We start from the raw sequence: 23,224 nt of genomic DNA, 5'->3' as shown, positions 1-23,224 counted from the left end.
CCTTTTCATCCTGTCTATCTTTCTGTGAATGTGGTTTTTGTTCCACAGGCTGCAGGACTGTAGTTCTTCTTGCTTCTCGACACAGAACTTTTAAATTCTGCCAGTAGTAGCGGCCCTCAACAGATGCTGCTACATAAAAACTCTTATTTCATACTGCCAGAACTTCCAGTTTTCTAAGAGAAGTCTTAAGTCAGGAATGTTTTGTGAAATATTCTGATTTTTAAAATAGTGTGTGGGCTGAACAGTTTGCAACCCCTGGACTAAATGATAAATAGCCCCTGCTACAACCTGGGCCCCAGCACTATTGGGCACTGTGACCATCTGCACAAAGGAACACAATACCGGCGGCCTTTTCTCAATAAAAGTATACAAGATACACTGAGAATAAAGCTCTTAACTAGTTTGCAGGCCCCTGTGATGGAGCAGAAACCAGTAACTCAAATAAATAGTCCTACAAAACAAAGGCCTATACCTTCCTTCCCAAAGTCAAAGCAGGGGAGTGGGCCCTAGACCCAACAGAGCAGAAAAGTGCATGTAAGAATCATCTTCGCTTGCTTGGTTTAAACAACTGAGAAGACACAGGATGCTGGGAAGTTATTTATCCTCTTTAAGCCTCCATTTCCTCATCTGTGAAATGGAGGTAACAATAGCACAATCCTAATAGGATCCCTGTTAGGACCGAAACTGTTCATCAGCCTTTGGCCAACAGCCAGCCTCAGGAGCTTCCTGGTGCTCCTGGGTTCATAATTCATCCCAAAAGTATTTATTGAGCACCTTCTGTATACCGGTACATAACAAAGAGCAATAAATAGGCACAGGCCCTGGCCTCCCCAAATCCACTTTTAATTCTAACAGTAAATCCTAAATATAACACATTTTCAAAAAGAAAAAAAAAAGTGTCAGAAATTACTCAAGTATATGTCCTTGTACCTTCATATTAAAATGATTCATACATTTTGTTATTGAACCAATTCACGAGTTTGGGGGAGCTTAAGCAGCCTGAGTGTCTCTTCTAATGGTCCCTCAATGAAAAAAAAAATTGTCACATACTCCCACTCCACAGCATTTGTAACACGTCTAGCTGGCTCACAAACAGTAAGTAGTACATTGGGTTTTTTCTTCACCGAGGAACTAATTTACATAGACTTAATGGTGTGATTTTGTTTTAAAATCTTACCCTTTTGCTTTAACATTTTCCAACTAGTTACACATTAGTGAATCCCAGGATATGGTTTTCCAACGATAAGAGACAAATCAGGTCACTATTATTCTCTGTCCACAATGTTCATTCTCCTGATTTATTTCTTTAAATAAATGAAGAACATCACAATCGATGAAAGCTAGATTTAGGAAATAGTTATCACCCATCCTGGGCTTCCAAATTAAATTTAAGGCATACTAGCATTTCAAATCCATCTGAAAAAATCAACCTCAAAACATATTTCTGCCTCCTACTGACTGTGGGACTTGGCTAGGATTCCTAAATGGTCTGTGCCTCAGTTTCCTCGTTTATAAAATGGGATTAACCAGTGGTACCTACCTCATAGATTTGTGATAGGGACTCAAGGAAATAAGACATGCAAAGTAAGTATTAACTACTTTTATTAATATTTTTTTCAACACCAAGGTGGGATAGTGGAACATGGTGATTGAAAGGGAACAGACCCTGGGACCTGGGTTCAAATCCCAACTTTTCCATTAATAGCTGTGACCTTGGACAAGTTGAGGTATCTCTGTGAGCCTCACCTGTGGAACTGGGATTAAAAAGAGTATCTACCTCGGGCTTCCCTGGTGGCGCAGTGGTTGAGAGTCCGCCTGCCGATGCAGGGGACACGGGTTCGTGCCCCGGTCCGGGAAGATCCCACATGCCGCGGAGCGGCTGGGCCCGTGAGCCATGGCCGCTGAGCCTGTGCGTCCGGAGCCTGTGCTCCGCAACAGGAGAGGCCACAACAGTGAGAGGCCCGCGTACCGCAAAAAAAAAAAAAAAAAAGAGTATCTACCTCAAAAGGCAGCTGCCAGGGAGGGCCCTGGCAGGCCTGAGCACTGTATTAAGTTTACAGCTATTTTAATAATGATAAAACAAAGGCTTGTCAGAGATGTTACCCTCTCCAGGGAAGAGCTGGCTATATAACGAGTTTATGGACATGTCCAGACTCCCACAAGGAAACAGATTTGGGATCAAACCAATGTCTGTGTAGACAAATCCACTTCCGGACTCACACACAGCTATTGTTCCTAACACCTTGGGTTCACATTTCCATGGTGACCAGCATGTTTGTTTACTTATTTCCTGATTTTTTTTTTTTTCTACAACTGAAGTCCCATTAGGGCAGTCAGGTGGGAGACTGTATTGTTTGTGGCAAACATCAAACGCACCTGCCCCTATGCTCAGGCAAAGCCCAGGACAAACGTTCACCCAGCCTTCCTTGACGCAAAGGGTCCTCCTGATACATGCCCCATCCCTCTGGCCACGCCTTCTAGGGTTAGGTATCCCCTAAAGACATGGCTTCTAACCCGGAGTGAGTCAGGACCCTTTGACTGTTAGTGTCAAGTCATGGGTCACCCAAACAGGAAGCCTAGGGTATACATCTGGCTCCCAGGATGGCTGGAGACCGACATCAAATAAATGTGATGAGGAATCTCAATCTCTCTCTCTCTCTCTCTCTCTCTCTCTCTCTCTCAGGTTGGCTTTATTCTCAAGCAGCCTGTGGCAACAGCCACCAGCAGCTTCAGGCTTCCCTTCCACCACCTCGGCAACCCCAGCGACATTAGGGCAGCCCTTTCTGGACCATGAATCACAGCCTTATCTCTGGTCCCTGAGGTAGAGAGAGAAGCAGTGCTCTGATCGGCCAGGGTTGGGTCACATGCTCACCAACAGAGCCAGTGAGAAGTCACTACCACCCAACCTCATGGATTGAATATGAGGGAGGAGCAGTCCCCGAGAAAAATGGAGGCGCAGTTACCAGAAGAGGGAATGGGTGCTGGGCAGAGAAAAACAACAGAGCCACCTGCTCCCATGTCTCTTCAAAGCTGCTGCTTGTCGGCACCTCGCCAAACCTCACCTCTGGCCTGGAGACTCCTACAAACTTCAAGGCTCCGTCCCGGCCATTCCTCCACTCAGTGAGGCCCGAACCATACCTGCATCTTTTCCCTGAACCAGCAACATCTTCCCAGCTGCTCTGCAATGTCGCCTGCGTTCAAACTTAATAGTTTTGTCCTTCCACACACCTCCATATCCGATCAGGTGCCGAGTCCTATAGATTCAGCCTCCAAGGCCGTGCCTATCCACCCCATTCCCTCTTTTGGGGAGGAGCCTGGTCAGCCCCTACATACTTCTCAGAACTACTGGGCATTTGGCCTCACAGCCTCTGCTGCCAGATCCAGGGCCTTCCAGCTCAGCCAGCATTAGCCTATTAGCCTATGCTAATGTTCAAAAGCTCCGTAACTCCAAATGCAACTCCAGACCTCTCAGCCTCGCATTCAGAGACCTCCTCGTTCCCCACGTGACTGTCCACTGTTCCAGGCTTCCTGCCCTGCTACCCTGCAGCTAGTCCAGGCACCAGGCAAACAACCTGGCAAACAGCTAGTCCAGGCACCAGGCAAACAACCTGGAGCTCTACCCTCCCCACTGCCAGGAACCTCCGTCTCCACCCTGTAACCTCATGAGGTGGAATTCTTCCCACAACACTGCTTTTAGGGTCAGATCCAAGCTACAATGTTTACCGGCTGCAGGACTTCAGACAGTAGCCTTTCTGTCAGATTTGTCATATGCAAATGACAATGACACCTAACGCACTGGATTGAAAACTACATCTCTGTAAAGCCCCCTTCACAAAGCCTGGCACCCGGCAGGGGCTCTGTGAATGGTGGCTTCACACTATCAGCCACCAGCCTCCATGGTCCAGGCAAACACCAACTCTCTGTGAAGTGTTTACTGAACGCCCCCATCGAGACCACCTCTGTAGTTATGGTCTACCTTGTAATGTAGTTGGCCATGTGTCTGTCCTTCCCCAACTACACTGGAACATCCTGAAGACCAAAGCAGTCTCTTTCATCTTGACGTTCCTAAAGCGCCTCACCTGGCCTTTCACACCTGGGAGGTGCTTGAATCATAGCAGTGAAACTGACTCCAGTTGTGTGCATACCAAAGTATGCCCGCTCATTAGCTGGTCATTGGTTCACTAGATAGAGCTGACAGGATGCCAGTGCCCCGGGCACATCCCTGGTTACAGGATTCCAGACAGTCACAGTGTCTCTTCATCAATTCCCCAACTGTCACACAAGAATTCAGGTGCTCACCTCCCACCAACTGTCACGTGACAATAAAAGAAGCAAGTTGCCTTACTGTTGAGGCAAACACAAAGGGCCTGCACACCCAGAAGAACCCAGCCTAACAAAGCAAGTACCCTGGGGGGGATTTAGATAAACCCCAACCCTGCCCAGGGTACTGGGAAGAGTCCCGTTCTCCGCTCTTGCCTCCTCCTCAGCTCCAAAACTGCCACCCAGAGGGGCCGCTTGCCCTCATGCACCAAACCCAACAGTAAGAATGTAAGCTTTTCCTAAAAATCAAATTCATATTTGCAAGACAAAGATGCTTCCCCACCCAAAAAAGTGTTCTGGGTGCGCTAAGACATTTATTCACAGATTCAATCAAGCTAGTCAGTCAACTGATGGGTCCAAGGGAAAATTTCTAGAATCATTTGAGCAAGATGGCGGGAATAATCTTATGACTTACCATGGTGAAATGCTAAGAAGGACAACCCCTGGTGAGACCCAGAGGGCCTGGCATGTTTTGTTTTGTTTTTTTATGGATTTTATTTCTTTATGTTCCCATCAAAGAATATAAATTGTGCCCTACAAGGCACAAATTGTCATCCCCCCTCTCCAGATGGAAATGTCTTTGTTTTTCTAAGTATAATGAACACTCACTGTACAAAATCCAGGTTTTCCTAACTTCCACCCACCCACTTCATCTCTCCATGTCAATAAGAATTGATCTCCATAATTCTTCATGGCTATGTATGTGTCCATTTTTTGAATACGCCAAAATTCATTTTATCAAGCCTCTACTGAAGGTCATTGAAATTGCTTCCAATTTCTATTATAAACACCGTCTACTCAACAACCTCCTGCATAGCACTTGTGCATTGATTTTTCCTTTTTCCTAAAAAAGTATTTTAGAAATAGAGTTTCAAGACCAAGGGTTACACAATTTCAAGCCTTTTGAGACATATATATATATATATATATATATATATATATATATAGCCAAGCTGTCCTTAAGAAAGACTTATTAATTTACACTCCTATCAGCAGTGGAAGTATAATGTTTGAAAGAACTTAATTACCCACACTTCCTTAAAGAGGCATTATCAATGTTTAAAATTTTTGCCAATGTAAGATTATGCATATATATAAGATTCTGCTTACTAGTGAGATTGAGGATATTTTCTTGTATAGCAAATCCCTACATACTGCCTGTCTGACCATGACCCTCTTTTTTTTCCCCCCACTAGAAATGACCTCCCCACTTAAAACCCCCATCCTCTCTGGCTGCAACCAGAGCCACCATGGTCTTACAACTTTACCCCAATAGCCTGCAACCTAAGAGTCTAAGAATTGATGCCTGCGATCTACGTTAATTGTTCCAGAGCGATGAAGGCAGGCCAACAGGAGTCATTCCTTAGGATTTTTCGAATCAGAATTGGGGAGGGGAATACCAGTCTCGCTGGAATCTAACATGCCTTCCCCAATGACCAGTGAGCTAGTTACCTCAACATCGTTTCCTGAGTAAGCTGTTCTTTACCCATTGATTCGAATGCTTCCTTTATTATATACTAAATTTTTGCATAAACTTGAGTCTGTATCTGAACTTTGTATTTTATTTATATCCTTTCTTTGGTCTCTGTAATCATTAGGGCATTATGTAATGATAAAGATACAGAAAGGCTAAGTTACTAGCTTTGTGACCTAGTCAGACAAATTAACAACAAAGCAAGGACAGAACCCAAATTACCAGTCTCCACCTTGTACCAATTCCAGCTGTAGAAACCTTACACAGAAGAGGACCACCAACCCTCTCAGCATCACCCTAGTCTATGAAATCTGTGCCACCAGTCGAGATAAGGCAGACGTCTAGACTGCACGTTGCAGAGGAATGAAGAAGTGAGTCAGGATTTGCCAGGAACCCACAAGAGTGCTTGGCAGGGCCCATTCCCGTCTGAGTCTCTGACCTCTTTCCCTGCGGGTGACAACAATGTCCCCAACCACAGCCCTGGAAAGTAGGTAATGCCTATCAATCTCTGACTCCTTGCGGGATGTCACCAAGTCCACATGAAAATGTTTCCATCACTCATGTCTAGATGGAAAATTCTTATTTTCTCAACACTATTTACTTATTGTATTTTTTGGCCAGACAGAGCACTGTGTCTTTTTGAACTTTCCAGGAAGACTGTTTATTAAGATAATACAGTGCAGAACAATCAAACGGTTTATTTTTTATTTTTTATTTAATTTGCCTTTCTATAATCCACTAAAGAAAATACTAGAATCATGCATCTGCCTTCCTTAGATTGCAGGCTTCAGTTAAACTAGCAGTGATGGGTTTTTTGCTTTTTCTGTTTGTTTCTATTATACACACAACCCCTCCCAGCTCCAATTCTTTCCTTGGGGTACTTTTCATTTTAATATGTAATGCCTGCTCTCGAAATTAACATCGAATCATATCATGAAGTACCCAAAGATGAATTCCTATCAGTGAAATATACACCAGCAAATTCTCAAGATCCAAAGGGTGAGAAGAGCTCTGGAAATCACCTGGGCCGAGGTACACATTTACACAGCCGAGGAAAGGCTCAGAGAGGTCAAGCAATGTGTCTAAGCTCACACAGCCAGGGTGTCGGCGGCACAATCTCCCTTCCCTTCAGCCTTTTCACTAGAGGCATTAATAGTGCTTTCAACGGAAACTGCACATCTTGGCTTGATGCACTTAACAGCAAGAGAAGATACCATATTACCTTGAAAAGCAAAAAAGTGGGTGTCTCGACCCCGCCTCTAGGAATTTATTAAACAGCTTTTCCTTGAGCTGTGCTAGGTGTAAGCAACACCCCATCTGCCAGCAGATTCTGACCCTTGGTTGAATGTGTCTGTTATTCGAACGTGATGTACAATGAAAGCACAGACCTGGGAATCTAGAGGCTGGGGTTCTGGCGCCAGTTCTACAGTGGGCATTACAGCTGTCTTCTAACATCAGAAGGGCCTCCTCAGCAAAGGGTGCTGCATTGATTCTGGATGCCTCTAAAGAGCAGAACCAGGACCTGGTGGGTTAGCACTGCACCAGGCACACCTGGGCTTGACTGCAAACTTGGGTTTGCCATTAGCATTTGGTGAGGCCCAGGGAGACACAGGAAAGAAAAAAACCTAGTCCCCGCCCTCAGGGGAGTTTACTGTTTAGTGGGTAAAGCAAAAAGCCTATCATTCATATATATATGAGTTCCTCTACACTAGAAAGATTTGCGCAGGGGGCAGAAACCTACTGCTAGGGAAGCTGCAGACGGTACTGCTTGGGGAGCCAGGCTGGAGTTGAATCTCCAAGATCACCTCAGAAGAGAGTGAGAAACCTTTTAGAGCAGTGGTTCCCCAACCTGGCTGATCCTGGGGAGTTTTTAAAATACAGATGTTCAGGTGCTCCCCAGGAGCTTCTGATTTAGAACATCAGGGGCAGGGCTTTGTGTTACAGGTTGCACTGTGCCCTGCCCCACCAAAAAAAAGATGTTGAAGCCATAACCCTCAGAATGTGACCTATTTGGAAACAGGGTCTTTATAGAGGTAATTAAGTTAAAATGAGGTCGCTAGGGTGGGCCTCAATCTAATATGACTGGTGTCCTTATAAAACGGGGAAGTTTGGACCCCGAGACAGACAGGTACAGAGGGAAAAGCACATGAAGAGACATAATAAAGAGAAGACAACCATCTATAAGCCAAGGCACGCCTGAGGCTACCAGAAGCTAGGAGAGAGGTCTGGAAAAGATCCTTCCCTAGCACCTTCAGAGGGAGCGTGGCCTGCCCACAACTTGATTTTGGCCTCCAGAACTGTGAGACGATAAATTTTTGTGGTTCTAAGCTGCCCATTTTGTGGTACTTTGTAGCCCTAAGTGGCCCTAGGGAACTAATGCAGCCTGGGAATCAGTATTAGAGCAGAACTGCCTCAGAGAGGGGCCGGTCCTACTTTAGAGGCTGCTTCTGCTCTGGCCCTGCACTCCACGCACACGTGGGCTTCCTTCGGTCCTGAGACCCCTCTTCTGGGGAAGAAGGCGCAGGCTCCGGTTGGTGGAGCTCCTTCCTGCACCCGGAGATGACAGTGAGCCCACAGCCCTGTGCAGACCCATAATCCAATCAAGGGGCCGCCTTTCTCCGTTCCCTGCGCTTCCAGGCACAGTGAGTCTCCACCGGGCGAGCCAAAAACCCACAAACGCTTCCAGGAAGAAAATGCCACTCTCTTCTCCAACTGTTACAAAAATATTCAAGACCCAGGACCTTGGACTATGCCCTGGAGCCAAGCTTATCTCAGAGGGATATAGAGTGGGGAGGCAGGGCCAGGGCTTTTTTTGTTTTGTACTGTTTTTACCTGAGCTCTGGATTCTCAAGGTGGGACTCACAGAACCCTCACCCAGGTAAATCACATGCAAACCTGCAGTCAAAGCAGTTACCCATGGAAAAACCCCCAGAATTCCACAGAGGAGAAAGCTATACCAGCTAAGAGACAGGAGGCAAAGGACACTGTGTGGAACCACCAGCAGCACATGTGGCGCCTTTGAAAGAATTAGGAAAGGGTGCCCCTTCCCCAAGATACATTTATAACTCTACTCCCTCTGAAAAATGAACTCCGAACTCCAGGTTCCGATGACTCCCTAGAGTTACGCAACATACAAACAAATGTGAAAGTCCTTAGAGATGGGAAAAGATGTGGTGAGTTAGCACCAGAGGAGGAACGGGGAGAAGTGGGTCCTTGCTGTGTGACCTTGGAAAATCACATCACCTCTCTGAGCTTGATATTTTTCTTTCTCAAATTGAAATAACAATAATAATAGCTTCCAAGTCTGGCTTGTGGTGATGATCAAAAGAGAGGAATATAAAAAAAAAAAAAAAAAAAAAAAAAAAAAGAGAGGAATATATGGGACTTCCCTGGTGGTCCAGTGGTTAGGGCTCTGCACTTGCACTGCACGGGGCATGTGTGTTCGATCCCTGGTCGGGAACTAAGATCCCACAAGCCACACAGTGCAGCCAAAAAACAAAACAAAACAGAGAGCGAGAGAGAAATATGGGCTGTTATCTGAGCCTGTGTTCCCTGCCAGATTCACACATGCAAAACTCAGGGGCAATTATAAAGTCATCACCAAGGAAAGTCTTTGACTGAACTTGATTTCCCCAATCCAAGCTTTGAATAGCATAGAAAAGATGACTGAACACTCAGAGGTGCAGGTGTTAAACACCAAAGGTTTCAAAAATATCGTATCACATGTCCTCACGTGTATCATGCTTCTTTCTCATAAGAAAATGTACTTTGTACATCCCTAGGATGACTTAACTCCATTTCAGAAATCATCACTCTTCTTCCCAAGGGGGGGAGTGAGGGATAGTATCTATTAGGCAGATACCACCATGGGGACTCAGGGGGACTAAGTCTTTAAATAAGTGTATAAAGATGTTATAGAATGGGTAGACGATTCCCACACTGTTTACAATATACTTAAAAATTGGAAAACCTAAATGGCCCACTATAGGGGCTTGGTTAAATACATTAATAATGTATGGTTAAATACATTAATAATGTAATAATGTAGCTACTCCAAAACAATCAAAGACACAGACCCGTTTACAGCCCGATAGCCCTTCAGGGTCTGCTAGAAAACACCCAGCATTCCACTGCAACAACACTCCATTTACAAAGTCTTTCACAATTTTTCCTAACACACCTTCGTTTCACGGGAAACTAAACAGAGATATGGGAAGGCACTACAACTTATTGTTGACTGAAAACAGCTGCAGAAGTACGTGGATACTAGGATCCCATTTGTGTCAAATGTATCTGTATGTTCATGAGTGCACATACATAGAGATCTGGGAAAATGTCCATCTAAATGCTGACAGTAACTATCTCTGAGGGGTGGAACGGGTAGCAGGGGCACATGGGAGGAGGGAGATTTTGACTTTCTTCTTGATGTTGTGCGCTGTTGTTTGCATTTTCTTTAGCAAGCAAGTATTGTCTGTGCGAATGTTAGAAAACCTTCAAATTTAGATAGAATGACTCCTATTGAACTGTGAGTCACAGCGGCACACTCGATTCTTTTGCAAATGTCTCATGCACGTTAGTACTGATGTTCCCACTAGCTGGTAAGATTATTGAGGGTAGCAGCCGTGATGGAGCAGAATGTCAGGGTAGAGACTGGGCTTCGCGCTGGGTCCGGGCTGTGGAACTAGCAGGATGCTCCAGGACAAGGCATTTATTGGGTTGGCCAAAAGGTTCTTTCTGTTTTTTCTGTAAGAAGCTACAGAAAAGCCCGAACGAACCTTTTGGCCAACCCAATACCTCTCGGAGCCTTCGATTCTTCATCTATAAACTGGGGAAGAACAAAACATACCTCACAGGGCTGTAAAGAACAAATGAAACCATGGGCACCCAGGACTCTATAATTCCTAAACAATTCTGTTAAAAGGAAGAAGGCGGGAATCCCCCGGCGGTCCAGTGGTTAAGACTGAGCTTTCAATGACGAGGGCATGGGTTCAATCTCTAGTCGGGGAGCTAGTCCCACAAGCCGAGAGGCGTGGCCAAATAAATAAAAATAAAAATATCTTTATTAAAAAAAACAAAGAAGAAGGGAAGCTCCATTGCTTCCTGTCCTCCATTCAGAGCCTAGCATGGTGCCTAGCACATAAGAAGACCTAACTAAATACTGGATTTACGATCCTAGGGAAGATGCAGAAGCCAATCTAGGGCTATCGCCCTCGGAATTCTGCTTGCAGGGATCCCCAAAGCTCTATATTTTAGGAAGACATTTAGAATGCAGAGGCCCACCGTGGAAGAATGAAATTAAAAGCAGACATAGGTCCACTTCTCTGAATACGCCTCTCAAATCCTCGATCCCCTCACAGCCACTCCTGAAATGTTTGTAAGCTGCCCAAAAAAACTAGCAAAAGCACCAGGCACCAGGACGTAAGACAATTAGCCACCCAACAGTTACCAAAACGTAAACTGAGACGTGTCCTTGAAGGGAACCTGAAGACTAACCCTCACCTTAGTCACCCATTGAACCGACGAGGAAATCAGGTTTGTTCTTCTTTAATTTGTATTCTGCTATGTTATAAGAGAATTAAGCTTTAATTCTCAAAAGTCCTCTAATTGGATACTATCCATGGGAAGACATCTGGGGCAAATATCTAGGCCTGGTGCATTCCACCGCAAGCGATGGTTAGTGGTTTGGGGAATGAGTGTGAGGCAGAATAACCAGTGGTTACTAATTATTATATAGCACAGGGTTTGGCATCATCCATAAAGCCCCGTCATGTCGACCCCTTCCTCTTCAGAGAGGATTACAGGATTGACTGTTCAGAAATTTCTTCTCTGAGTTAACATACGTTTTCCTTGTCTTAATTGGATCCAGCCTCTTTGCCCATGAGCAAACAGGCAATTTTTCTATAAAGATTCTATCCTTCAAATGCCAGGTCATCAACCATTGCTGCATCTGGAAGGATCCGTGTTTGGCTTCCTATTTTCTTTCCATTTGCTCAGCCTCGTTCTAGCAGTGATGTGAAAAGCATGTGAAGATTGTGTCCTAAGCTACCTTCAATTTAACCAAAAAAGGTATGAGTGTTATCAGCATGAAACATCTCTGACCCACACAGAGCCTCAGAATTGGGGAGAACTGTTTGCCCCGAATGTTTGGACTAATGCAAACATTTATTTCTTCCAAAACAAGTAAAAACAAACCACTTCCAATTTGGGGGTCAGGATGGGGAAGTCTGCCAGACATTTTTCACAGTTAAGACAAACATTTGGAAAACATTTTCCAATTTGCCCTATACCCTTAGTTAATCTTTCTTAACCATGTTGAATCATCTCCTAATTTACCATCTACTGAGACATCAAGGCCACTTCTTGAGGACCTTAGTTTCTTGGCTCTTCCCCCTCCTCCACAAAACTTAGATATACATCAGTCATTCCCAAATCAAGGTTTGTTGAACACCTACTACGTTCCAGGCACGCACTCGTCTGACTGACAGCCTCCCTAATCTGTGACTGTAGGCTTAGTGGCATCAACCCACTACAGCACTCGGCTTGAGAAAAGTGGGATTTTGAGACATCTTTGCCATTCAAGCCTGCAGCCCAATTCTTTGTCCCCATCCCACCCTATCTGTCCTAGAGCTTGGGGTCCTTCTCGGGGGATGTTATCTAAGCATCCTAACAAGCTGTTCCTCAGCACCCAGACCCTGTTAGGATGGAGCAGACTGTGTTCCTGCGACAGCCATCAGAAAGCCGTTTTTCATGGCCCATTTGTTGACCCTCCTCCAGCTTGTTTCCATTTCACAAGTGGTGCTACGACCTGTGCCAAGATGGAATTCCGTTTTCAAATGAGGTTTCATAAGACCTTTTATCAGATATGCAGACCAATTACACTGGCTGGGTTCTCTCCACCCTGTAGTGGGTCATTCTATCCTTCACCCCCCACTTCCCTTCCTGAATCGGTTAAGTTTGGAGCTTCACCTTCTCTGCAGGAGCAGATCAAAGGCTTGACTCCCTGTCCCCTCATTCGTGCTGCCTCCTCTCCAGCAGGACGTCACAAGTTTGACAGCAACCCCCAAGGAAGAGACTCTCAGCTCCCAAAGATCCTTGAAAAGTAAAGTTCCTAAGTTAATGCAAAATGCACCCACGCATGCATGGTCTGGTTTCTAAATGCAAATACCCACAAGGTTACCCCTGCGACATGGAAAGGGTTAACTCTGAGAGAGCTTTTCTGGGGAAAAAGGCTGCTTCACACATTCTCTTTGGGAGGAAGAGGTTGTGCCCTGCGATGTGGCCGAGAAACCACTCCAGTAGGTAACCCCCATCCCAGCCCCCTACTTTTCTATTAGTAAAGAAAGCTGCAGAGGGCTTCCCTAGTGGCGCAGTGGTTGAGAGTCCGCCTGCCAATGCAGCGGACACGGGTTCGTGCCCCAGTCCGGGAAGATCCCACATGCCGTGGAGCGGCTGGGCCCGTGAGCCATGGCCGCTGAGCCTGCGCGTCCAGAGCCTGTGCTCCGCAATGGGAGAGGCCACAACAGTGAGAGGCCCGCGTGCCGCAAAAAAAAAAAAAAAGAAAGCTGCAGAGACATGAGCATATACCTAAGGTGCATGAGGCAGAGCTGCACAGGGGCAAGGATCTCCCAAGGGGTAGCAAGCACCCAAGGAAGGGGAGCTCGGGCAGACATGACCTGCACGTGGCAAGCCAACATCAGCAGGAACTGGCCTGTCCAGTGCCCATGTCTTGGCTCTGCCAAGGAGAGGGAGCAGGGCTGCCACCGCTGACATGTCCCTACCACCGCCCATCTCGTTTAATCCCCTGTCCCTCAGGGGCAATTCTTTGGCTACTCAGGATTCTCCCCAAGCCCTGCCAGGAAGAAGAAGAATGCCAAGAGGCTGACCTTGCTCTTTGGTTGTGCTGGTATGTGTCAGGGAGGGGGGAACGCAGGTAGAACACAGGTGATGGGGGCTTCAGAACGGATCGCAGCCATGTGCGCACACATGCACAGGTGCAGGCACGTTTGTATATGTCTCCCCCTCGTCAATCACAGATTCAGTCGAGCTGATAAACAGTTCTACTTTTAAAATGGGAACACCCACTCTGAGGACTCACTTTATGGTAGTCATTCATAGCCTAGTAGGAATTACTTTATCCAACTGCTCTCAAACTGGCATTTAGCTGAAGTCAGGGTCTGGAGGGCAATTAGATTCCCATTTTGCCCCTTTTCCCCAGGAAATCTGTCAGAGACCCTCTTTCTCTTCCACAAGTGCAACCTCAGGGCATTTACATTTAGAAACCATACCGCCCAGAGAAATGGGTTTGGTTTTTTGGTTTTCGGTTTTTGTGGGAGTTTGGGGCTTATGTTATTACAGGGGAGGGGAAAGATTTCTTTTGGAACGTTAAAGGATTTTGAAGGGCTTCTCTAGAAAAGTCTGCAATTCAAGTAATCTTGGACAAGTGACTCCCTTTCTTTCCTCTCACTTTTCCTCATCTGAAAAGCAGGGGTGACCTCTATTCTGGAAAGTGGAGAACAGATCAGTAGACCCACCGAGAAGCCTTGGGGCAGCCCAGGCCCTGGCCGTCCCGTGGACCTCTGCTGCTTCTCAACCTATGAATGTTCTTATCTGTTTATCTCCGTTTCTTTTACTTTCTGCACAGGCCCCAGAAGTTCTCCTTTAAGGTTTATTTCATCATTGCCTTTTAAAAAAATACTGATACTCCACCGACCACAAATTCCTAGAGACAAAACAGGCCCTATGGAAATGAGCCTAATTTATTGCTGACTTCTGCCAGGAGGAGGTTACCAGTCGACTCCCTGGCACAACTTCAGACAGAGTTCTGTGCTTCCGACCCCAAAGAACAGCAGCGCACTGTTTCATTGTTTCAAATAATCATGTTGCTTTCTAAGTGTGTTCTAACTGGGTTATCGTTAAAAGGTTTCAAATCACACAGGAAACAGTTTTTAAAGAGAAATCATTTTAAACCGGGTGCAGGAATAGTGTGTTCTTGACATCCTTCTCCATGATCTTCTTTCAATGTGGCGTGTTCAAAAGAAAACGGAAACCCTTAAAATTGTTTTACCTAACTTCCCGCTCATTTTAGACTGTCTTTTTGAAATCCATAGAAAGAGGCTTTGTTTTTTTTTCCTTCTTTCTGCGGATTTACTGTACACACGACTTTTTGTTTTTATTAATAAAATGATGGTTTTAAAATATCCTCACCTCAGGAGTTTCGAGAAGGAACATGGGGCCCTGTGCACATCTATAACATGCACTTAATTTAAATCATGGGGCTTCCCTGGTGGCGCAGTGGTTGACTCTGCCTGCCGATGCAGGGGACGCGGGTTCGTGCCCCGGTACGGGAGGGTCCCACATGCCGTGGAGCGGCTGGGCCCGTCGGCCATGGCCACTGAGCCTGCGTGTCCGGAGCCTGTGCTCCACAACGGGAGAGGCCACAACAGTGAGGGGCCCGCGTACCGCAAAAAAAAAAAAAAAAAAAATTTAAATCAGGACAGTAAGTTGCTCAATCTAGGCAAATTTCCCAACAAGATATGAAAAAAAACGAGGGAGGGGGAGGAATATGGGTGGCTTACTATCTCCACCAACATCTATGATTGTCCTTGAACTGCATTTTTCTCTGAAGTGACTCAGTCCTAATCCCTGATCCCCCACCCCCCAGCCTCTCCTGTTTCTCCCCCTCCTTCCCCTCCCTTACCTTCTCCCAGTTTTCATGTCAGAAGTTATGGGGTTAGCACACTCATTTAATTCAAGGTGTAGAACTCTAGAGAAGCTCTGTCCAAGTGAACTTTCTGCAGTGCTGGGAATGTTCTACATCTGTACCATCCAACAGGGTAGCCACTAGCCACACGTGACTGGTGAGCACTTGAAACATGGTTGGCTTCAGGAATGGAGTGTTTCCCTTTAATTAACTTAAACGTAAATAGCCACATGCAGCTAGTAGCTACCATGTTGGACAGCACATCTTTAGAGGACTAGACAGACGCCTTTAACACTTTCAGGTCATTCCAGGCTCCACCAGAGGACATGCTCAAGCCAATTCCAAGAAAAAGCCAGAAAGGAAGGCGGCCTCCACCATCTTTACCCCTGAGCTGCAGCCCATCAGCCCTGCCCAGGCTGCTGCCCTAGGAAGACCACCAAGGTCCCACCTGGAAGGCACCTCCGCACACCACTTTCCTCTTGGATCTTCTCATTCCTCAACCAAAGGGTCCTCTTGCTATTGTTTTGAGTGGTTTCCATTTGTAGGAACTGACTGTCATAAAAACACAGTATCTTGGAAAATCAGCAGTTGTCTTCCAGATTCGGGCCTATCCCTCAAGTATGACTTCTGAATTATCCTTAAATCGTGTTTTGGTCCCTCAGGCTAGTGTTCAAGTTCTAGGCACAGCAGAGTCAACAGACAGTTCCCAGCTAAGCGGGTCACACAACAGACAGCTTCAGCTCTTCAGGGGAAAAATCGGGTTCTACTCAGATCTGATTTATCAGTTTAAAAGCCTAAGAAGATAATGATGATGCCCAATTCCATCTCTTCACCCACCTCCAGCTGCATCTCATCAAGGCTGAACATCCAAAATGTCACCTCCAACAGGGCCCTTCAACAATCAAATGCTGAATGAATGAATGATTTTTACCCTTGTAAGAACCTCAGAGGACAATTTAAGAATGGTTAACCCAAAAAAAAAAAAGAATGGTTAACCCAAAATGAGAAACTGGGGGAGGGGGCAAGGTCTAGTCAGGACATAACTGCTTTCTCTTTAAAAGGCAGCACAATTTATACCAAATGGGGTGTTTCCTCCAGTGTCTGAATGGTACCAGATGGAACAATATTGTCTTTACCCCCAAAAGATAAAATTTTAAGTTTTACTTATGGATTAAAATCTTTTCAATGTTTAGGATATTTTTAAATAAAAATTTTCACTGAAATGTAATAGGATGTGTTTCAAAGTAGAAATCACTCCTATTATTTAAGCCCACATAATCTATTTTAATCATTTAAAATCACATCTTAAAACCCTTTATCTTCACTATTCTATTTTGAAGTGAGGTGTAGGGGCTAGGGGTTGTAAGACTGAAGAAATTCCTGATTTCCTTTTCTATGTGTCACCTGTTTTTAAGTCACTTTCTATTGTTTTCTCAAATTTCATCTCTGAATTGCATGCTCTCCTGTAGTGAAATCTTTTTGTAACCATAAGCCTTTTTTATTTCAAAAATGACTAGATACTATAATACTTTACCTTGAGCTACAAATACACTGGCAACAAATATTAACGTTAAGTATTACCTGCAGTCCTGGAACCACTTCACTAGAACACTGTAAATTCCCAGGTCTGGGTTGAATGGCCCTTGGTAAAGGTGAATTTGGTCCTATACTGAGCTCTTTCCTGAAATTCACTTGGATGTTACCAAAGTCTTCGGCCCACACCCGAAGGGTATCATTTGGCAAACCACTACAAGAATTATGGCTGGGATTCCCTGGTGGCGCAGTGGTTGAGAGTCCACCTGCTGATGCAGGGGACACAGCTTCGTGCCCCAGTCCAGGAGGATCCCACATGCCGCGGAGCGGCTGGGCCCGTGAGCCATGGCCGCTGAGCCTGCGCGTCCGGAGCCTGTGCTCTGCAACGGGAGAGGCCACAGCAGTGAGAGGCCGGCGCAACGCAAAAAAAAAAAAAAAAAAAAAGAATTATGGCTGCTGAAGATATAATTTAAACAAGGATTAGTTTGGGGACTGGAAGAATCAAGCGTTTTGGAGTGTAGAATCTGACAAGAAGCGGCTAAGCTACCGAAAGACGAGAGTCTTGTGGGCATTTATCTGATGGTTTTAAAAACAGGCAGCTAGATTAGGTAAAATCATCACTGGAAATCTTTCTGTAGGAAAGCAATGCCTCTGAAAACAATTGCTTTTGGTTTCTCCACCTCCAAGTTGTCAGTACTGAAAAGAAACTCAGAAAAAGTAAAAGGCAGTTTCATTTCATGACAGCTTTGTACTTAATAGGTCCAGCAGCTTTTACACACGCTGAGCAGCCTGCACCCAGGATGCAAAGCTGCCGCTCTTCTGTGCGGGAAGATTGAAGCGAGAAGCCACGGGGTGGATTAAGTACGCCTGCCGACAGCAGTAGAAGGGCTGCGGGCTTCAGAGACATCCCAATGTTCTAATAACGGAATACACTGATGTTTTGGTTCTGTCATCGTGAACTAGGGTGCAAGGGGAAGAGGGAAGAGGGGCAACAAGGGCTTTCAGCCCCGCTGTGGAATGCTGAGTCTGTCTAGGCAGAGCCTGCCCCTTGCCGGCTGCATGCGGGTCCCCTCTCCTCTCCAGCCCTCCCCAGCCTCTGCTGTCACCCTTCCCCAGGTCCCCAATCTTAATCATCAGGAAGAGCCGGGCCAACAAATTTACAGAGATATCTGAGTCAAAGGCTCTTGCATATTCTGGTTTTTGACATCCAAGGGCAAAGTCATTATGTTTTTGACTTCTCAGTTCCTGTACTCAGTGCCTGCTAGTATTACACTCAGGAAAATGTGATCAATACTCCCTCTCTGTCGTCTTTATTGATCAACTATGGCTACTGCTGGCCTGTGAAGAAAGGAAAGGTGGGCCTTTACAAAATTTCTGCTCCACACCGTTCACTCAGGAGTGAGGCAACAGATCTAGAATATGACAAAAACACAAAAACCTTTACTGCAACAATAAAACCAAAAGGAAACACACAAAAGGCCCTCTGCAACACTCTTTCTCACTACTATTATTTCAGCACTAGCACGCTTGCCAATTTTCTGAGATTCTGAAATGTAAATAGATAGACAGATAAAGTTAGTCTGGGTCTCTTTTCATTAAATGCTTAATCACTTAGCTCATTTCCATAAATTGGCATGAATTCAGTCTCAACTTCTTTCTTTTTTTTTTTTTTTTTTTTTTTTTTTGGTGGTACACGGGCCTCTCACTGCTGTGGCCTCTCCCGTTGTGGAGCACAGGCTCCAGACGCGCAGGCTTAGGGGCCATGGCTCACAGGCCCAGCCGCTCCGCGGCATGTGGGATCTTCCCGGACCAGGGCACGAACCCGCGTCCCCTGCATCGGCAGGCAGACGCTCAACCACTGCGCCACCAGGGAAGCCCTCAACTTCTTTCTTTTTTTCCCTAACCACCCACTTTTTAGGAGAGTAAGCTGAAGTTCCTAAGGGTGATCAAGCTGATGTTTTCTCATGAGACCAGAACAAAATACATTTGGGCGGTTTAAAATTTTGAACCCAGATCTCTATCTTATTTCAAAACAACTGTCACAAAGGTGCAATCTGCCTTCCTATGTTTTCTAATTACTAACGATGAATCATTTTTACTCTAATTCACTTATAGATTTTCTATCTTATTGCTATATTCATTTCTCCACTTTACACATGTATTATTATGGTAAGAACTTACAATGCATTTAGAAGACATCTGCCTTTAAGAATGCGTAACAATAACAAAAGATAGGCCCCAAAATTACCCACCAACATGGACAACTACAAATTCCTTCATAGCATTTGCAAAGTATGTCTGTCTTTCTTCAAGGCCTGTTTCTCTATTGTTTGGGACAAATGTGACTTTTACTTGAAAGCCACATTTTAAATTGTTTACAGTGTATTTTGTTAAGTGAACTACATTATATTTCGTATTTACCAATCATATTTCTCATCTATAACCATTCACAAGAATCTGCAAGAAGTGATTTTAAACATTCTAAACAACTCAGATTTTTAAAGATACTATAAATTTTATGTTAGATCTTTCACTAAACTGACTAGAACTTTCATTTCTGAATATTTGGGTAATACGATTATTAGGAAAATTACTTAATTGAAAAGAATGACTTCAACTACATGAGAATCGTGAAGAGAAAAACTAATTGCTTTTATTTCTAAAAGCTTCTACATTAATTAGAATATATGTACTCAAATCTTTAATAAAGACCCAGCAAGAAGAAAGTGGAAGCACTTAAAATCATGGATTCTCTTTAGACATATGAGAGAAAGGGGGGGAGAAACGCAAATTTCAAAACGAAGTTTCCATGTAAGCGATTAATTTTTCTCATTCACGTGTCAGTTTCTCTGTATCCTTAGAGGCAAGGCCCCCTCCATTTCAAAGGCGCCACCAGGAGCCTATTTTCTCACCATGAGATGACTACCAAACTCTCAAAGAGAAACTGAAAAGACTTTAAAAGGAAAAGGAAGTGAAAGGCACATTCTTGGGAACTTTTAATCACTGTAATTCGGTCATTCCATATAAGCCTCCAGACTGTAGCCCTCTTTCCTAAGGCTCTGAAAAAAACAATTTGTTAAAAAAAAAAAAAAATGTGTTAACCTGACAGACAAAATTATCAAGTGGTGAATTCATTTTGGTGAAAAAAAAAAAATGGGGAGATCAAACTGGGGGAGAAAATTGATAATACTTTGCCCACTCCAAGCAAAACATTTTAAAAGAAGCAACCAAATGCTGAGAGAAGAAAAAAAGCAAGCTCCAGGCAAACGAATGTGTAGAGCAGCAAATCTAGGCAGCCCAATTCCCCAGGCAACAGGAGAAACCAGTGAAACTTGCGAAGCCTCCAGTACCATCATATCCAATGATTTCCCAGGAAAAAATTTCAGAATGGAGAGAGGGTGAAAACTTTCCCAGCCCCCGAACCCTGAGATGTACAACCATATTCCACCACTAGGTGGCGGCTGCTAAGGCTGGGAGCGGGGGAGGGGGGCTGTTTTGTCCGCTTTTCCCCCTACAGGACTCACTGCCCCGTTCAGGAGAGAGCCCACCAGCCCCTACCTTGATCCAATTTGCTACAATGTCCCGTTAGGAAAACAGAAAACATTCATGCTTTAGAACCTGAAGTCACCAAGTAACAGCCTCTCTTAAAAGTCTGTTCACACCAAAGCTGAGCAATGGGAGGGACAGACCTGCACATTTTCAACTCTGCTGGAGTTTTCAAAGCAAATCTTCCAGGCTGCTGCTTTAGAGACAAGTGACACCGAAATTACGACTTGAGTTCCTGAGCTGTGCATCACCTACTCATACAGCGTGTACAGTGCCACAAGGTGATGGAACCGTCTGGATAAACATGAATCGTTTTATTGTTGGCCAGAAAGTCTTCCTTCATTCATTAACGTGGGTGAATGAAAATATTAAGAAGTAAATAAGGCGTTTTCGTGGGCTGCTCCCCAAGTATCCTTCTGAAGTCAAGACCTTACGTAGACTGCCTACTACCTTGGGTGTCAAATAAAGCCTCCTCCCACGAAAGGGAAAACCACTTCCCCTTTCATAAAAAGGCTGCACCCAGAGCTCAAATCCTGGCAAAAGAGATGTTACATAAATTCCAGGTGTTCCCAAATATGTATGTTTACACGCACGCAATCATTTTAGGAAGCATGTAAGTTTCTGGGCCACTTTCTCTCTTTTTCTTTTCTTTCTTTCTTTTTTTTTTTTTTCATCTCAAGGAAGAGTCAGAAAGTGTGTTTATAGTGTCGACTTAGGTTCTTACCCACTCCATTTAGACGATATTTCCTGATAGCCTAATGCAGAAAAATCTAATGATTTCCATCCAAAACGCATCTAAACACTTGGCACACTTACCTTTCTTTCCTTAATTGAGCCCAAAACCAAAAAATTCACTTACCTCTCCTCCTCCCCAAAAGTGGGGGGCGGGGAACCCACCCCTGAAATCCTGAATTATTTTCTAGGTGAGTTGTACAGCCATCCTCTCGTTACTCTACGAACAGGCTAATTCCTCAACATCTTACTTTGCCTTTAAAAGGCTTCCTTCCACACGACGGGATTTCCCTAAGAAACATTCCCAGCGGATGGTTTCCAGCAATAGCCTATATCAACTCAGCCTGCGCAAGCAAAGACTGGCTTCTAATAATTCCCCCCTAACCCCCGCCCCCCCCCCCGAATTCACTCACAGAACCATCCCGGGCCGACTCGGAAAAGCTATTTTATTTGCATGTTTGCCCATCTCTTCCTGAATGAAAGCCTTTCCAACTGACCTTTCAACAGCTGCCGAGATGGCACGATATATAAGGTTAGAGCTGGCTGGAAACTAAGGGATATTTTAGCATCCTAATCCCTGCAACCTCCACGTTTCTCCTTCTCTGCCCAAGTCCAGATTCCCTGAGCACAAGGGCAGGAACCCTGAAACGTTTGCAGAGCAGCTCTCCGAGGTGTCCTGCTCCCGACCAACTCACTGCGGGCATCCTGCACACGCACAGCCCCAGCCCACACGCCGCCCGACACCGGCACCCCGGCCCGCGGCGAATGCGCCAGGCTCGCACCAGCCCTGCCTCTTACCTTCCCTGGCTTTCAGCAAGACCGTGTTGGCCACGATGTTTTCCAGCTCCATTGACAGTCGGCGGTCAGCGAGGGAGCCGGCCGGCGGGGCTGTCAGCGCCTGAGGTGCTGCCGCTGCTGCTGCCGCTGCTCGGGCTGCTGCCGCTGCTGCCGCTGCTGCCGGAGCCGGGAGCGAGCAGCCCGCCTAGCCTACCGCATTATTCCTGCTCTTATCCCTCGGAGTTTCCACCTCTGCAAAGAGGAGCCGCCGCCGCCGCTTCTTCCTCCCTCTGTGTCCCCCCTCCCCCCTCCCTCAACAGTCTCCCCCCCACCCCCCACCCTCCGTGTTTCTCTGTCACTCCATTCTCCTCCCCTTGGGCTCCCTCGGATGCTTTAATGCCTCGGATGCTTCTGCCTCCCCTCGGTCCCTCCCGGGGGTGTGGTACTAGCAGGCTCGGGCGGCCGCACTGCGCAGGCGTCAGGCCGGGCCGCGCCTCCCGCTTCGGCGCTCGCGGCGCGGGGCCTGCTGGGACTTGTAGTACTCCCAGCGCCCTGCCCTGGGGCCGGGCTGGCGCTTAGCTACCAGAGTCCAAGAGCCGTTACGGGACGTGCCCTCGGAGTGAAGGCGGGGGTGCCCCAGGGCTGCTAGGGGCGGCGGGCGAATCAAAGGCGGCTCGGCCGAGCCGAAGCCCCCAGCCCTGGGGCCCGGACTCGCACGTCCACGCCTGGGGCTCCCGCTCGCCCGCTTCCCGCCCTGCCGAAAACCCAGAAATAGAAGTGCACAGGCCACGGCGGCGGCGGGCGAAGCGCCGCGGCCGGGCAGGAGTCGGTGCGGGTTCTGGCCTCCCCTCGTGGCCTGCTCGGGGTGGGCGGTCAGGCCGGCCCGACCGCGCGCCGCAGCCCGCTTCCTCTGGGGCACGCCGGGCCCACGCAGGGGCTGCCGCCCAGAGGCGGCGAGGCGCGCCCGCGGGCCCCGCACGCGGCGGCCGGCCACTGTGCGCCGTAGCACACGCACACGCGCTCGGTGGCTGACAAAGGTGTACTTTGTTTCCTCCGAGGGCGCGAAGGGGTCTGCGAGTCGGTAGGGACCCGGCGCTGGCGGCCGCGTCGGTGGCCGCGCAGTCTGAGCGCCCCCCGGCGGC

At 46.4% G+C, this 23,224-nt stretch overlaps 1 protein-coding gene across 7 annotated transcripts in view; it reads right to left on the bottom strand.

Annotated features, from left to right (window-relative positions):
- GRK5 (G protein-coupled receptor kinase 5) overlaps positions 1-22,477 on the bottom strand; it is a 224,645-nt gene extending 202,168 nt beyond the window's left edge. For 5 of the 7 annotated variants that reach the window (XM_032608696.1, XM_032608689.1, XM_032608690.1 and 2 more), the window contains exon 1: positions 22,104-22,375. Coding sequence is in view for 5 of the 7 variants with exons in the window: in XM_032608689.1 (XP_032464580.1) it covers positions 22,104-22,155 (52 nt within the window). In the remaining 2 variants the exon portion in view is untranslated. Of the gene's footprint in view, positions 1-22,103 lie in introns of all 7 variants that reach the window. The other 2 variants (XM_032608694.1, XM_032608693.1) reach the window with 2 other exon arrangements.
- Between the last annotated feature and the right edge of the window lie 747 nt (positions 22,478-23,224).

Source organism: Phocoena sinus, chromosome 16 (assembly GCF_008692025.1).
Source record: "Phocoena sinus isolate mPhoSin1 chromosome 16, mPhoSin1.pri, whole genome shotgun sequence".
Lineage (NCBI taxonomy): Eukaryota > Metazoa > Chordata > Mammalia > Artiodactyla > Phocoenidae > Phocoena > Phocoena sinus.
The sequence above is the reverse complement of the archived record's forward strand: the minus strand, read 5'-3'. Positions and strand labels throughout refer to the sequence as shown.